Source organism: Pristis pectinata, chromosome 1 (genome assembly GCF_009764475.1).
Source record: "Pristis pectinata isolate sPriPec2 chromosome 1, sPriPec2.1.pri, whole genome shotgun sequence".
NCBI classification, from domain to species: domain Eukaryota; kingdom Metazoa; phylum Chordata; class Chondrichthyes; order Rhinopristiformes; family Pristidae; genus Pristis; species Pristis pectinata.
In genome coordinates this window covers 49186446-49201130 of record NC_067405.1, presented here as the reverse complement: position 1 = coordinate 49201130, position 14685 = coordinate 49186446, and the positions used below count along the sequence as shown (strand labels likewise).

Here is a 14685-nt window from a genome sequence, read left to right as displayed (position 1 = left end):
TCATATTTTCTGGTGATATTCCATGTTTGAGGAGCATCGAATTACAGAATGATTCAGAACACAAGGATCTTTTCAACCCCTTGGCTGAGCTTTCCAATTGGTTATACCCTCCTTCTCAGCTTCTTTACAATCACATTCCATTTTGGTTATTGGCTCTTTTGCCCCTGGAAGTAGTTTTTTCTTGTTTATTAAAAACTATTCATAATCTTGCATAGTTCTACAGAATTGCTTTGTAATGTTCTCAGTTCTTGAAAAACAACTCCAGGTTCTCCACTTTCTCAATATAATTGAACTCCCTATTTCCTGGTACATTAAAAATATCTCTTCTGCACCCTCTCCAAGGACTTGACATCCTTACCCAGGTGTGGTGCTCAGACATGAAAACAATGCTCCAGCTAATGCCATCCATAACAGTCTTATAAAATTTTACCATTATTTTATTTGTTCTAAACGCTTTGCCTCTATTCAAAAAGAACTGAAATTTTATGTGCATTTTACCAGTCTTCTCAACTTGTTCTGCCACTGATGAAAATGTGTATAAAAACATTCCCAGCAATTCCTGTGCCTTTTAACATTTGATTATCAATCTGAAATGTTAAGTCTGTTCCCCACTCTGCAAATTTTGCCTGCCTAACCTGATGAGTGATTCTAGCATTTTCTCCTTTCAATTGGTCTAACTCTTTATAGAAGCCCATATACACAGGACCAACTACACTTAGTACCCTTCTCTGGTACTTTATCAAAGAACTTAATCAGGTTCGTTAAACATAATTTGTATTCAGTAAATCTATGCTGACTTCCATTCATTGCTGCATACTTTTCAGATGTCAATTATTTTTGGTTTGAATGTTGTCTGCAAAACTTTCCTCCCCATTGATATTAAACCAACAGACATGTTGTTGCCTGGTATATCCTAACATCTGCTTTTAAGTATGTGTGCAAGATTTGGAATCATCCAATGTAATGGCATTCCCCCCTTATCCTAGAAGAAAAGGAAAATTGCAGATACAATCTCCACAATTTCCACCCTTACTACAGACTGGGTAACTATTCTTAGAATGGCCAACCTTTAAAGTATATTTTCTGTGCCCTGTTATAGAGTCATAAAGTCATACAGCACAGAAACACGCCCTTCGGCCCAACTCATCTATACCGACTGTGTTGCCCAGCGAGCTACTCCCATCTACCTGTGTTTGGCCCATAGCTCTCTAAACTTGTCGTATCCATGTACTTATCTAGATGGCTTTTAATTGTTGTTAACGTGTCCACCTCAACCACTATCTCTGGCAGTTTATTCCAAATATATACCACCCTTTGCATGAAGAAATTGCTCCTGATGTTCCTTTTAAATCTCTCACCTCTGACTTTAAACCTATGCTCTCTTGTTTTTAGCACCCCCTTCCTGGGAAAAAAGAAAATGTGCTTTCACCCTGTCTATGTCCCCTCATGATCTTACCCCCTCAATCTCCTATGTTCCAGGGAATAAAGTGCGAGTCTACGCAATCTCTACTTGTAATTCTGGCCCCCGAGTCCAGGTAAATCTTTTCTGCACTCTTTCTAGTTTAATAACATCTTTCCTATAACAGGATGACCAAAACTGTACACAATACTCCAAGTGTGGCCTCACCAACGTCTTGTACAACAGCAACATAACTTCCCAATTGCTCTACTCAATGCCCGACCAATGAAGGCCAGCATGCCCAATGCCTTCCTCATTACCCTATCCACCTGAGATGCCACTTTCAGAGAACTAAGCACTTACACTTCTAGGTCCCTCTGTTCCATGACCACTCCCCAGGGCCCTACCATTCACTCTATGTCCTACCCTGGTTTGATCTTCTAAAATGCAATACCTCACATTTATCTGAATTGAAAGCCATTTGCCAATCCTCAGCCCAAATACCTAGCTGATCAAAATCCCCCTGTAATTTTTCATAACCTTTGACACTACAGCACCACCTATTTTAGTATCATCCAAAAACTTGCTAACCATGCCTTGTACATTCACATCCAATTTCAATTTTAATTTCACTATTTCCTCCTCCCCTATTGCTAAGCCAAATACACCCTCTTTAGATTGTTGGAAGGTACTCATTCAGCACTCGGCTTAGCCCATTTTCTTTGCAAGATCTCCCTTTTGTTCCTAATCAGGCTCATCCTTCTTTTGACTTTACACTTTTTGTTTGTGTATATAAAAGACATTTGGGAACCTTTCATGTTGCACAGCAATTCATTTGCATGTACACTCTTTGCTCATTTTTTAACATCTCCTGTGTACTTTTTATGCTCTGCTTGGTTTGCATTTGTAATGTCTGCATAATTTTAACCCAAATGTTTTTCAGGGAGTACCAGATTTCCTTGTCCTTCCCTTTTCCTCTCTTGGGATGTGCTTATTCTGTAGTTGAATCATCTCACTCTTTGAACACACTATGTAATCTCTATTTTACCTATCAGTTTTTGATTTATTTGGACCAGATTCCTTGAAACCAATTGAGGTTGGCTCTCTTTGCATGTTAGATCTTTTTCCCTAAATTTTTATGAAGCTATTCATACTTTGTAGTTTCTTTAGATTTGTTTGCACACCATCTCTCCAGCATCTCCATCCTGACAATTTTTTTTAGATGTAAATTGGTCCATATGGTATCATGTTTACAACCTTCAAAAGCTCCAAAGTGGACACTCTGTGATCGCTAGTTCTATATGTTGTCATTAAAGGAGTAAATGTTTGTCCTGTCTAACACTGTCCTATGTTTGATACAAGTTAAGTTTGATCTGCTAATTCATTTTTCTGAATTTCCTCGAGCTCGGGTTATAATCTCATTTCATTGATTGATACTGACACTTCTTTCCCCTTCATCTTCCATCCTTCCTTCAACCACTATTTGAGTCATGTCTCTGTAATTCCCAGTGTTATCATTGTCCTATGTGGCAACTCGTGACTGCAGCTCAGTGCTTTTATTTACCTCGCTCCGAGTATTTATCTGCAGGCACCCCAAATCTATCTTAGACTGTTTTCCATTTGTTCCCTTTCTGATTTTGTTTTTAGTCATGCATGGGATGTGAGTGATGCTGGCATGACCAGCATTTATTGCCCTTTCTTAATCGTTCTTGAGAAGGTGGTAATGAGCACCCCTATTTCTGAACTACACTCAAATATTATTTTCCTCCCCCAGTCCTTTGTGTCCTTGGTTTCTTCTGTCAAATGTTTCACCCTGGTGACCATCCCTTTGTCAGAGCAGTTTAGATTATTCTCCCATGGCACTGGTTAATATTCCTGCAAGGACAATGGCACCCTCTCTGTTCAGATGCTCCTGCCTACCTTGATTGGATCCTTCTTGTTCTCAGACTAGTTCCATTGATGCAGAAATCTAAAGTCTTTCTTTCAGAACCATTTATTCAATCACAAGTTTTATTTTACAGTTTCTACACTTACTATTATAATGACAGTGAGCTTGCTGGGGGGTTACTTTTTAATTTACTCTTTATATCATGAAACTTTGACTCCAGGAGCTCAATTATTTTACTTACTATTTTGTTGTTTCTGTGTAGACTACAAACGTTTCAAAATGTCCTTTACCCTCTCAGGGATGTCCCTTATCCTGATATCAGAAGGGCAAGATTTGTGCATGAGAGAATTCTTAAACTATGATTAAGGTAAAAATAACTGTTTCAAAATTAACTTTGGACGATTATGCCTTTGTAAAGAAGTTCTCTTTAAGACCTAAGCTAATACAGAAAATAGGGCTGATTTCTTCACAGCTGTTTTTCTTTAGTGGTGCCAGTATGATAAGAAATTTGTTTGCTTATCCTGGAAAATAAACCAAATTATGATCTCTTTTGATTGATCCATCAGAATTATGTTTGAATGAAAGGTAGCTTGCTTCTCAACCATTAAAACCTGCACCATAATAGGCTTGTAGTATCAAGACAGTGCCAAAACTACACATTAGTTCTCTGATCCATTTCACTTTTTGGCATTGATGCTTAGACTTTGTGAGAGGCTGGAATAGTTTGTCACCCACAAAATCATCTCACAAGGAAATTTATAATATGCTGTTTCATTCAAAGCTTTTGCACGTTATTGTAATGTAAGAATTACTTTCTGAGCAGAAACTTGATACTTTATACAATGAATATTTGTTTTCAATAATTAATTCCAACAATGTTTTATGTAAATTAGATCTGACTTGGTCCATATGGTATCATGTTTACAACTGGGCACTCTGTGATCTCTGGTTCAGCATGTTGTCATTTGTAGGAGTAAATATTTCTTCTGCTTAATACTATCCTTTATTTGATGTGAGTTAAATTTGATCTGCTAATTCATTGATTTGAATTTCCTCTAGCCAAGGTTATAATCTCATTTTTGTTTTTATTTTATTTAGTAGTAGCTGGTGTGTCCTGTTATTTACAAGAACATCTAGAGCACTAATGTTGATGATGAATTACCACCAAGCCTGTAAAATATCAGAGCTGACTTGAAGAAAATACTGGCCCATTTCTAATGTTCTACAATTTAAAGTACAAGATAAGTTGAGTTAAAGCTAGAAAATGCTGGAAACATCCAATAGGTCACTTACCTTTGGAAAGAGGAACAGGGTCAACATTTCAGGCTGAAGGTTCTTCCTCAGAACTGTAATTTGTTAATAATCGGTGTAACGGCATCCTTTTTTTGAGATTCTCACGCAATTCAAATTGTACGTTGAATTACAGACAAGACTAAAATGTTATCACTGAGAATATGAGGCAGCTTCATTTCAATATTTATATCTATTTAAATATGTGTAAATATGGCTTGGAGATAATACTTACCCATCTAGACTCAATGAAAACAGGAGCACCAGAACGTATTGAAGCTCTCTAAGAATTTTTCAGGCTAGAAATCTGTTTGGACAACTTTTCCAAAGAAATATACTGTTCTGTTCAAAATTAGTGCTGATTGAACCAATTATTGCTTGTTTCCAGGAGTCTTAGCTCTGGTTGCTAATATCATGTCCACATTTTTAGGTGTGATTGTCATGTTCACAAGCAATTTTTCTAGCCTGACATTCCAAAATTGGGTCATTAGTAGTTCAACACCCAAAATTCATCATCAATGGGATTTCAACCACCCTCAGAAATAATGTTGTTTACAAGATCAGTCACACCAAACCTGCATTCATAGTCAGACTGATGCACACCACTCTATACACTCTGCATGCTATTCACCCTGAAATCCACCCTTCTTTGCATTTTCAACCACTTTGCTGCAACCAAAGCTGACATACAATGGGCATCACCTTACATTACCCTTTAGGGTTGATGTGAGTATGCCACAGATATTTCCTAGCCAGTCACAGAGGGCATGTCAGCGAAGGCAAAGTAAGACTCACCACCCTAGACTGTATACAATCAGCCATCATAAGGACCCACGCTCTTATCTGAGCAACGATCAGACAAGCTGAGCTTCCATTGGGTATCCCTCGTTCACCTGTCTGATCTCGGGATGCCTCGAATACAATTGCACATATCTGATTGCATGCCTCTTATTTAAAGTCAAGGTCACCTTCTCTCTCAGAAATCTGTTAGTGTAGTTGACCTTTTACTATCCTCTGTTATGATCCTGGCTTCAGGATCATTCCAGCCTGTAATTGCTAATGTATTGCTGCACGTTACAGTCTGCTGTTCACTGCTGCATCAGAGAGGTCTTGCTCACTACACCGCAAGGCATGACAAGGCTACACAAGACAGCTCAGAGTAGTGGGCAGAGGAGGAACGGGCATTTGTTGCCATTTGAAAGTTTCAGCAAAGTGCAGGCACTCATACTCATACATCTCACACATATGGCCATCACAATTCTCATTCTCAACACACAGGTATTCCTTAACAGCAAAGAAGCACCTTCTTTCAAGGTGCACTTGGCAGTAGATCCCGAGAAGACCTTTCTACTGGTCAATTCCAGGTGTATTGGCAGCCTGCACCATGCTTACATTCAAAGCCAATCAGAATTACAGCTCATCTTTCAGGGGCTTAACTGTCTTAAGTGATGGATTATGGGGCAGAAGTCCTATCTACTCTCAACTGGATGCCCGCAGCTGCAAACATCACAGCTGTGCCACCACCAGGGCTTGGTGGAAACTAGATTAGAGCTGCTCAAAACGTGATTTTGTTGTCTACACCACTCTGGCAATGCCCTGCAATATTCATCAGCAGGGAGTCATTCTTTGTACTGGTCTGCACTGTGTAATTTGGCCACCAGACAAGCTGAACCTTTGCCTGCCAAGAAGGGGAGAACCAGAAGGGAAGAAACGTCCAACCTTTCCGACACATATATTCTTGAATAATTCATACTTGCCACTACATATATCACAGGAATAGAGGTGGTTCTGCTTTGTTAGAATAGTTGCATTATAAATGAGAAGATAAACTAAGCTGCTGTTTTAATGTTTAGGTTGACATCTTTTTGGAAAAGTTCTGTAAATTTTGTTCTGTCCTGACCAACTTGCGTCTTTAACCAACACTATCAAAATAAATTTAAATGTTCTCACATCTTAATATTTATCAGTTATTGTAGTGGTCAACAAAGGAACTGTATATTTCAACAGGTAACTCATTCACTGTGAAATGCTTCAGGATGCAACAACAGCACTTCATCAGCTTTCAACCATGTGGTTCAGATGCTTTGCTGCCTACCCTCACTGTTTTGCCATCTGTTTGATACTTTTATCCCATTCAACTTTTGGAGAAGCTGGAAAACTATTTGAAAGTCTTCATGGCATTCAAGAATCCTAAATAATAATTACGTTGCCTGATGTAGCCACTTATCTTTAATTAGCCAGATCTCTTTAATTCTGGCACATAGAACTTCTGTCCCCTAAATGACGTCGCACCTGGAGACTCATTCCAGCCTGGAACATTTTTGTTTGCCAAATAAGACTGGCCCTAAAAAAATGGTAGAGTCAGTGCTCCCTTAATCAGCTGTATGAAAAACCTTACTGTTCTCATATGTTCATGACTAAAAAACATATACAACAGGCAACATTCACTGTGTCATTCATTCTTATAGCTAGAATTCTGCTTATGTATTTAACACTGAGAAAAGAATAAACCAAAGGCTGTGATGTAAGCACTTGGTTTGTTATGCTAGCAGAGAGTTTTAGTAGGTGAACAGCGCTGTGGACTAATCATATGGGTTATTTTTCTTAATCTGTCTGTTTTAAATTGTCTGTGTGTCTACCTTGCCCTTTTTTATACAAATTCTGACTTCCTTCAAAACAGTAGTATTTATCCTATGTTCTGATTAATTGAAATGTGAGAAGTTTTATTTTGACATCTGATTTACCTTATTTACACCAAGGTACAACAACATCTATCATGAAATATGGGATGATTCTAGATATTTTCATTATCAAATAATAACTTCATTTAACTTGTTAATCAGTATTAGCAATTTTATTTAGTTTCTCTGGTCATCAGTTTATCAGAGCCCACATAACATATGGTATTTTCTTTGTAAACACATACCACGTGATGGTTTGTGACATAGATAAAACATATTAAATGTTAATGTGCCACCTTCTTGTAATTTAATCATAGTCTGACTATATCCATTCCTTGGTTGTTTATAAAGAAGCATTGCCTATTACATGGCAATTGTTACTCATTCATTCTCAAGAGACTCAGTACCATGTTGTGTTTGCATAAATTGTCCTTGTACAGCTCCTCACTGTTGTAATTGAGGCTTATGTGTACTGCCTGCTCTATGTTGTTTTAAAAAAAGCCTGCATTGGCATGAGGTTAATGCTTTCGATTATTACCCGCTACACAACAGAGAATCAGTCTGTGCTGGCATTTTAGCTTTGCTGCACCTCTTTGACTGCTTTTTCCATTATTCTCATGGACAACTTCCAGGTACTCAAACTATACCTTTTTTGGCATTTCAATTTTATTTTCCTAATGCAGCTTGCTTCAAATGTTCAATAATTAATTTTCTGGTATAAGAGAGAAAAACAAGCATTCTCCTGTGACAGTGCTGCTTGTCAGTGGTGGGAGCAGTGAATTTTCCATGCTTCTGTGCACAATTTTATCTCGAATAACCTTGCCTCAAAGACGCTGCAAGCACAGCTTTTTAACAGAGTGTCGCAAAATTCTCACTGTGAATGAACCACTGGCATTTCAAACTACACTTATGAGCAAATGTTTTTGGTAATTTTACCATATCCTCATATTTATTTGCACAATCAAATCGATCAATACTTAATTCTAGTTTGAATGCAGCTGCCAGTCTCTTTTTATCCTGTGACAGGTCGGACTGCCAAATGCAGTAAACATAATTCGCCTATTTTAACTCCTTGTATTTTGTAGTAATATTTCTGAAGAATAAACACTGAACAAATGTTTCCTTTCATATGATGGCTGCATCTGGAAACCTTTGTTGCCATGTACATTAGCGTTTCAGTTTACTATAGGCAGTGCTGTGGTGGCTTTTGTTGCCAGCGTTCATCCTCAATACTCATAAAAATTTCAAGCATTTCTGAAATAGATTTACAGTTAGTGATTTTTATTCTGTTCGCTTTCCAGATGGATCCTGTGCAGAAAGCAGTCATCAACCACACATTTGGAGTTTCAGTTCCTCCTAAAAAGAAGCAAATTATTTCATGTAATGTCTGCCAGCTCCGATTTAATTCAGAGGTAAGTACAGAGCACATATACCTTAAAATAATTGTGTTTGAGGAGCTATAGAAGCTAATGCAACCACGGTTCCATTCACATGTTCATGTCATTGCTTATTTCTGGAAATAATCTGATATGTACTTCATGTTATGTTAATTTAGCAAGCACTTCATCAGGGTCAGGATATGTGGTACATTTTTCCACTGTTGGAGCAGCTGTGTAGAAAGGTGATGAGTGTAGCTTACATCTATTTTAGGGCAGCTGTTGGCTGATCTCTGGTGTTGATTACCTTGTGTAACTTACCCAGGTAAAGGCTCTCTTCAAGGTGAGTATTAATAATGCACTAAGTTTGTATATCTTTGTAATAGGATACTCAAGTAATACTTTTTGTCCAGTTGAAAAGACTTAAATGTCAGCTTTAGAATTATGCTTCTGCTTCCAAATCCATCATTTTACTGAGCTAGCAATGAGCAAATAGTGAGTTAAATATTTTCAAGCAATATGCATGTGAATTTTCAGACCAGTTGGAGAAAATTATCTGTTAGTATTATGCAGAAACACTTGCAAACAGCAAGTCTGGATTACCATTAGTATTTTTAAAATATGATAAAATATTTGCAGTATTTTGAAAGCAGTGATGATGATGTCAGAATAGTAGACTAAGAAAATATTTATTGTTTATGTTTCTTACTTCAATTGTAAAGATGCAAGGGAATCATTTCAAAACATAAAATTAGAAACAAGATCTGTTATCTGTACTCTCTATGATGATTGTAAATAAATATGGACCATTGGTTTTGAGCATATTGAATCAATGCAGAAGAATTCATTTCTGATATAATGGATACCGTTAGTAAGGCTCAGGGGAATCGTCATTATAGGAAAAGCTGTCATGCAATGCAATCATTAGATTTTCTTTTTGTTTCAGATGTAGATTTATCATTACTAGAGACAGGGAAAGAGATGACAATTAGATTATACTTTGCACAATGTCTTTTTCAGCTGGCCTCATGGGTTGGCGAAGTGATTGGCTATTTGGATAAAAATCCATTGCCATGTACCGCAGAATATTTTCATTATAGGGGAGTGTGGAGTGCTCAGCAGTTGAAGTGGACTGCAGTCATTAACCTTTTTTGCAGCATAGTTTGTTTTCCTTTTAAAATGCTTTAATATACTACATTGAGCCTATGTAAAATTGACACTTATCTTGTGTTTGAACAGTTTGTGCGCAATTATTGCCACTGGGTAAAAAATGGTTTTGGGGAGGAAATGAAAATATGTCGTACATTCATGCAAAAAAAACCTCTGAGACAATAGAGAGGTATGGTGTGTGTCTTAATGTAATGGGATTTCAAAATAACCTGGTAGTAATGAGATACAAAGTTAGTACTTTGCATCACTATTCACCAAGGAGAGGGACATGGGGAGAAAAAGATCAGGATGAGGTATGCTAATGTTCTAGGGCATATTGATATCAAGGAGGAGGAGGTGTTGGATCTTTTGAAGAACATTAAGGTGGATAAGTCCACAGGGCTTGATGGGATCTATCTCAGGTTATTGAGAGAGGCTGGGGCCTTGACAGAAACCTTTATATTCTCTTTAGCCACAGGCAAGGTCCCAGAGGACTGGAGAATAGCCAATATTGTTCCTTTGTTTAAAAAGGGCAGTAGGGACAAACCAGGAAATAATAGGCCAGTGAGCCTTCCATTAGTGGTGGGGAAATTGTTGGAGAAAATTCTTAGGGATAAGATCTACTCAAATCCAGAAAAGCATGAACAAATTAGGTACAGTCAGCACAGCTTTGTGTGGGGGAGGTTATCCCTTACAAAATATGGGGTGCAAGAGTATGCTCCCTGAAAGTGGCAATATAAGTAGATAGGGTGGTAAAGAAAGCGTATGACGTACTTGCATTTACCAGTTGGAGCATTGAGTATAAAAGTTGGCAAGTCATGTTACAGCTGTATAAAACTCTGGTTAGGCCACATTTGGAGTATTGTATGCACTTCTGGTCACCGCATTCCTGGAAGGATCTGGAGGCTTTGGAGAGGGTACAGAAGGGGTTTACCATGATGTTACCCAGAAGAAGAGAGAATTAGCTATAAGAAGAGATTGGGCAAATTTGGATTCTTTTCCCTGGAGCATCAGAGGCTGAGAGGCGACCAGAAAGAAATATATAAAATTATGGGAGGCATAGATTGGGTGGATAGTCAGAGTCTTTTTCCAAAGTGGAATGGAAACTAAAGGGCATAGATTTATTGTGAGGGAGGGAAAGTTTAAAGGAGGTTTGCAAGGCAAATTTACCTGGAACGTGCTGCCAGGGGAGGTGGCGGAAGCAGATACGGTAGTAAAGTTTAAGAGACATTTAGACAGGCACATGAACAGGCAGAGGATGGAGGGATTATAGACCACGTGTAGGCAAATGGGAATAGTTTAATTTGGCATTATGGTCAGCACAGACATCAAGGGCCAAAGGGCCTTTTCCTGTGCTGTACTGTTCTATGTTCAATTATGGTTTTGGGATGGGGAGTGTGTACAGAGTTAGGTCTATGAAAATAAAATGTGAGGAGTCTTGAAGCCTTATTTCACGTAAGCCTGATTTAATCCTACTTAATTTACAACGTTAGACTTACAAATAGGTATGTGATAATCATGCTTTCTTCAGGTTTTTTGAAGTTACATGTGTAGGGCAACACTCTCCAGCTCAGACCTATTTCCTATATCGTGTTATCTCCTTCCACTTCTGGCTTTGGCTGAAACATTGCTGAAGTGGCTGTGCATACTGGTGCATGAATTTTAGGGTCTTCACTCTTCGTCTCGTTCCATTTCAGTTTCCTTTTTTTGTTTTTTTTGTATTGTTTTTCTTTTAAATGCTCACTCTGAAGAACAAATTGCTCTGAATGTTATCTAAAACAGAAAGCTAAGTTTTTAACACCACAGGATCCAAAATTAATCAGGTAAATCGTGTTGGCGATATTGTTTTTCTGGTTGAAATTGTGCCAATCACGAAATTAGACTGGGCACTACCAGTTGTGATCTATGTTAGTGTGCCTGACATTTTTCCAATTTCAGACATGTACCTGAAGATGTCAAATTCATGTGATACAAATTTCAGCGAATATCAATGCAAATTGCAGTTCAAGGCTCCACAGAGTGACCTTGTGAAAGAGTCTCAGTTGAACATAATGATACAACAATTAGTAGTGCTGCCTCCAGCTCCAGGGAACCAAGGTTTGATCCTAATCTCAGTTGCTGTGTCTGTGGAGTTTGTATGTTCTCCACATGGGATTCATGTGGGTGCTCCGGTTTCTTCCCACATCCCAAATATGTGCTGCTAAATTAGTTGCAAGTGTTGAAGGAAATAAGGAGAGTGGGAATGGGGATTGATTTATTGGGAGCTGACATGCACCCAGTGGGCTTAATGGCCTCCTTTGTTGTAATAAGTAAGTAAAACGAGAGCATACTATTCTTGATTTAGTCAGGAGTTAAAGAGACACTCTGCTAACATTGGGAGACATAATAAGGCAGCTTTAGAACTGGCTGCAGAGTGTTCTAATACTACCTAAAGTACGCAATATGCTCAAACTAATATGGAGTGCCTCCTGCAGCATTTGGTTGTCAAGCTGCACTTTCAACAGATGCCTCACAGGAGGTTTCACTAGAGGCAGCTTTGCATAGTGCAGTGGGAAGAGGAGATGTGAGGCGTTGTCAGGATAGAAAGCACAAGCATGTCCAACGATGAAGATCCTATTCCCAGGAAGTTCTCAAGAGAAAATACAAAGGATCTAGATCTCTGAGCAATGTCTTTTCAAGCTCAGATATTTTAAGTCTGTATTAGCAGGGATGTAATGTTCTGCACCTGACTTTTGGCTATCCTCTCTTGCCTGGACTGCTTCCTCTGAGGAGGTGAAGATCATTGTGACTCTTAGCTTCCAGTTATTGGATCATACCAGGCAACCATGGCTGATCTCTCCCATATTTCTCAGTTTGCTTTTCGCTGCAGCATCAGAAGGGTCACCAGGGCTTACTTGTCACAGGACTAATCTTAGTTTATTTTAGTTCAGTGTGGATATGGTATAACGTGGGATTTGCCAGCATTTCTGGCTTCCTGTAATTGCAGTAACCCAATGGCTGTACTCATGTGTACCTACAAAGCTCCCTTAAAGAATGTGGATCTTCTCCTTCTCATGGGTTTCCATTCCCTAAATATCCTGATGGTGGGTCAGGAGAAGAACGTTATGATGAGAAATGCCATGTTTCTTGTCAGCTCCCACAACTCCTTTATCATCAAGAAGTCCGTATTACTGGACATTCTCAGCGGCTAGCACCACCCTGCAGGATGGGACCTGAAGAACGAGGGACAACATTCTCCACTGCTTCCATAACCTCTTGCAGTTGTTCATACTCCGTCCACACCAACACAGCAGAGGTAAATTGAGAGCCACACAAATACCAAGATAGTAGTTCAGCTTAAGCCATTGTACCAATCGACCATTTTAAAATACCCTGGGGAAGAACTAAAAAAGTCCTCGTTGAGAAACACCAGATTTCATTCTGTTCACAACAGTTGGAAGTGATCAGAACGGTATCACAAAATTTTACTCAGGCAACCACTTTTGATTAATGGTCTCTCATCTATTCCTATCACTTTCAATTCTGTGCACAAGGGAAGCTCTAAGAAAACAGATGGTGTTAAGCAGATGTCTCATCTCACCAAGTGACCTTGCACATGGTTGCCTTCATACATATTGGAAGAACAGAGGAAGTGGAGAGAATAATCATGAGATAGAAATCAACAGGTCATGAGTATTCATCATGAGAATAAGCTGGTGGCCATGGCATCAGTCAAAGTATTTCACAAGCATATGCTCTACTGCAGAAAAGCATCCCTTGCTGTCAGGTGGCAAACAAGGTTTTCCTTGAGTATGTTGACCTGTAATGCATGACATTAGCAATATGGCGAGGTGACACATTGTAAGTAATGCAGCAATGCCAGCTCCTGCCACACAGTGTGATGTCACTGCACACAGAAAGATGTTATGTGACCTCAATGAGAACATATCTGAATGATGCCAGTGGCTTGAAAGTAGTTTATAACAAAGTAAAATTAAGTTGTATAATAACAGAAAATCATTACATTTGCCTGTCAAGTTCAATGTCCTGGTACAATTTCCATTTGACTACCTTGTTGGTGGATTTCCATATGCTTGTGCTATGTTGCAGTGTCCCTTCTGTAGCTGCAGAAAGGTTGCTCCCTTTCCTTTTGAATCTGCATGGATTTCCTTGAAGAGTCACGAAAAGCTCTTGCCCTAGAGGCCAGGTTCAGATTACTGCCCCTGACAAATTAAAGAAGCAGTCTGGGATGGCTGACCTTGAGGATAGGGTGAGCATGATACTAGAGAAGTAGTGAGTGGTGGGCAGCAAATCGCTGATCTTGTGACAGAGGATACCGATGTCCTAACCTGCATACCAGGCATTCTCTCAAAGTGCTGCAAGTTCTTGAGGTGGCTGAAGAGGCCAGACCTCAAGCAGAGACCAGAAGTGAACTCCTTCCCCAACCCCACCAATGGCTCAAGCTGGATCAGGGTGACACTGGATAGTATAACAAAAACTTCGAGTGAGCTCTATCTGTGCCTCAACACCAGCTATCACTGGAATCAATTGAAAGAAAAGCCCATCACCTGCAGAATGGAGGTCAGTCTGCTGGTTCCCTGACTCTGCCAACTGATGAAGTGTCTGACCAGAAACATTAACTCTGTTTCTTCCTTCACAGAGGCTGCTGAATATTTTCTGTTTTTAAATCAGCGATGAAGATACTAGTGAACACATACATTAATATGTGTTAGAGTTCATGTAGCCTCAGTGGCTCCTCAATGAAAGGGAGGATCATCTCCTCAAGCCTGGTGAGGTATGGCACTCAGGAACACCCTGCCTTTCCACCTGGGGGCCTCCCTTCTAGTTCTAGCTGTTTTCGCCTAAGTGGATGAGGTGAAGGACTTTGAGTCAACTTTTTATTCTCAAACATTTGAAATTTTG

General features: G+C 39.1%; 1 protein-coding gene across 1 annotated transcript in view; it reads left to right on the top strand.

The window, feature by feature from the left end:
* znf385b (zinc finger protein 385B) overlaps positions 1–14685 on the top strand; it is a 320687-nt gene that overhangs the window by 251068 nt on the left and 54934 nt on the right. Inside the window, 1 exon segment of the mRNA XM_052027186.1 lies at positions 8560–8670. Within this exon segment, the coding sequence (XP_051883146.1) occupies positions 8560–8670 (111 nt within the window).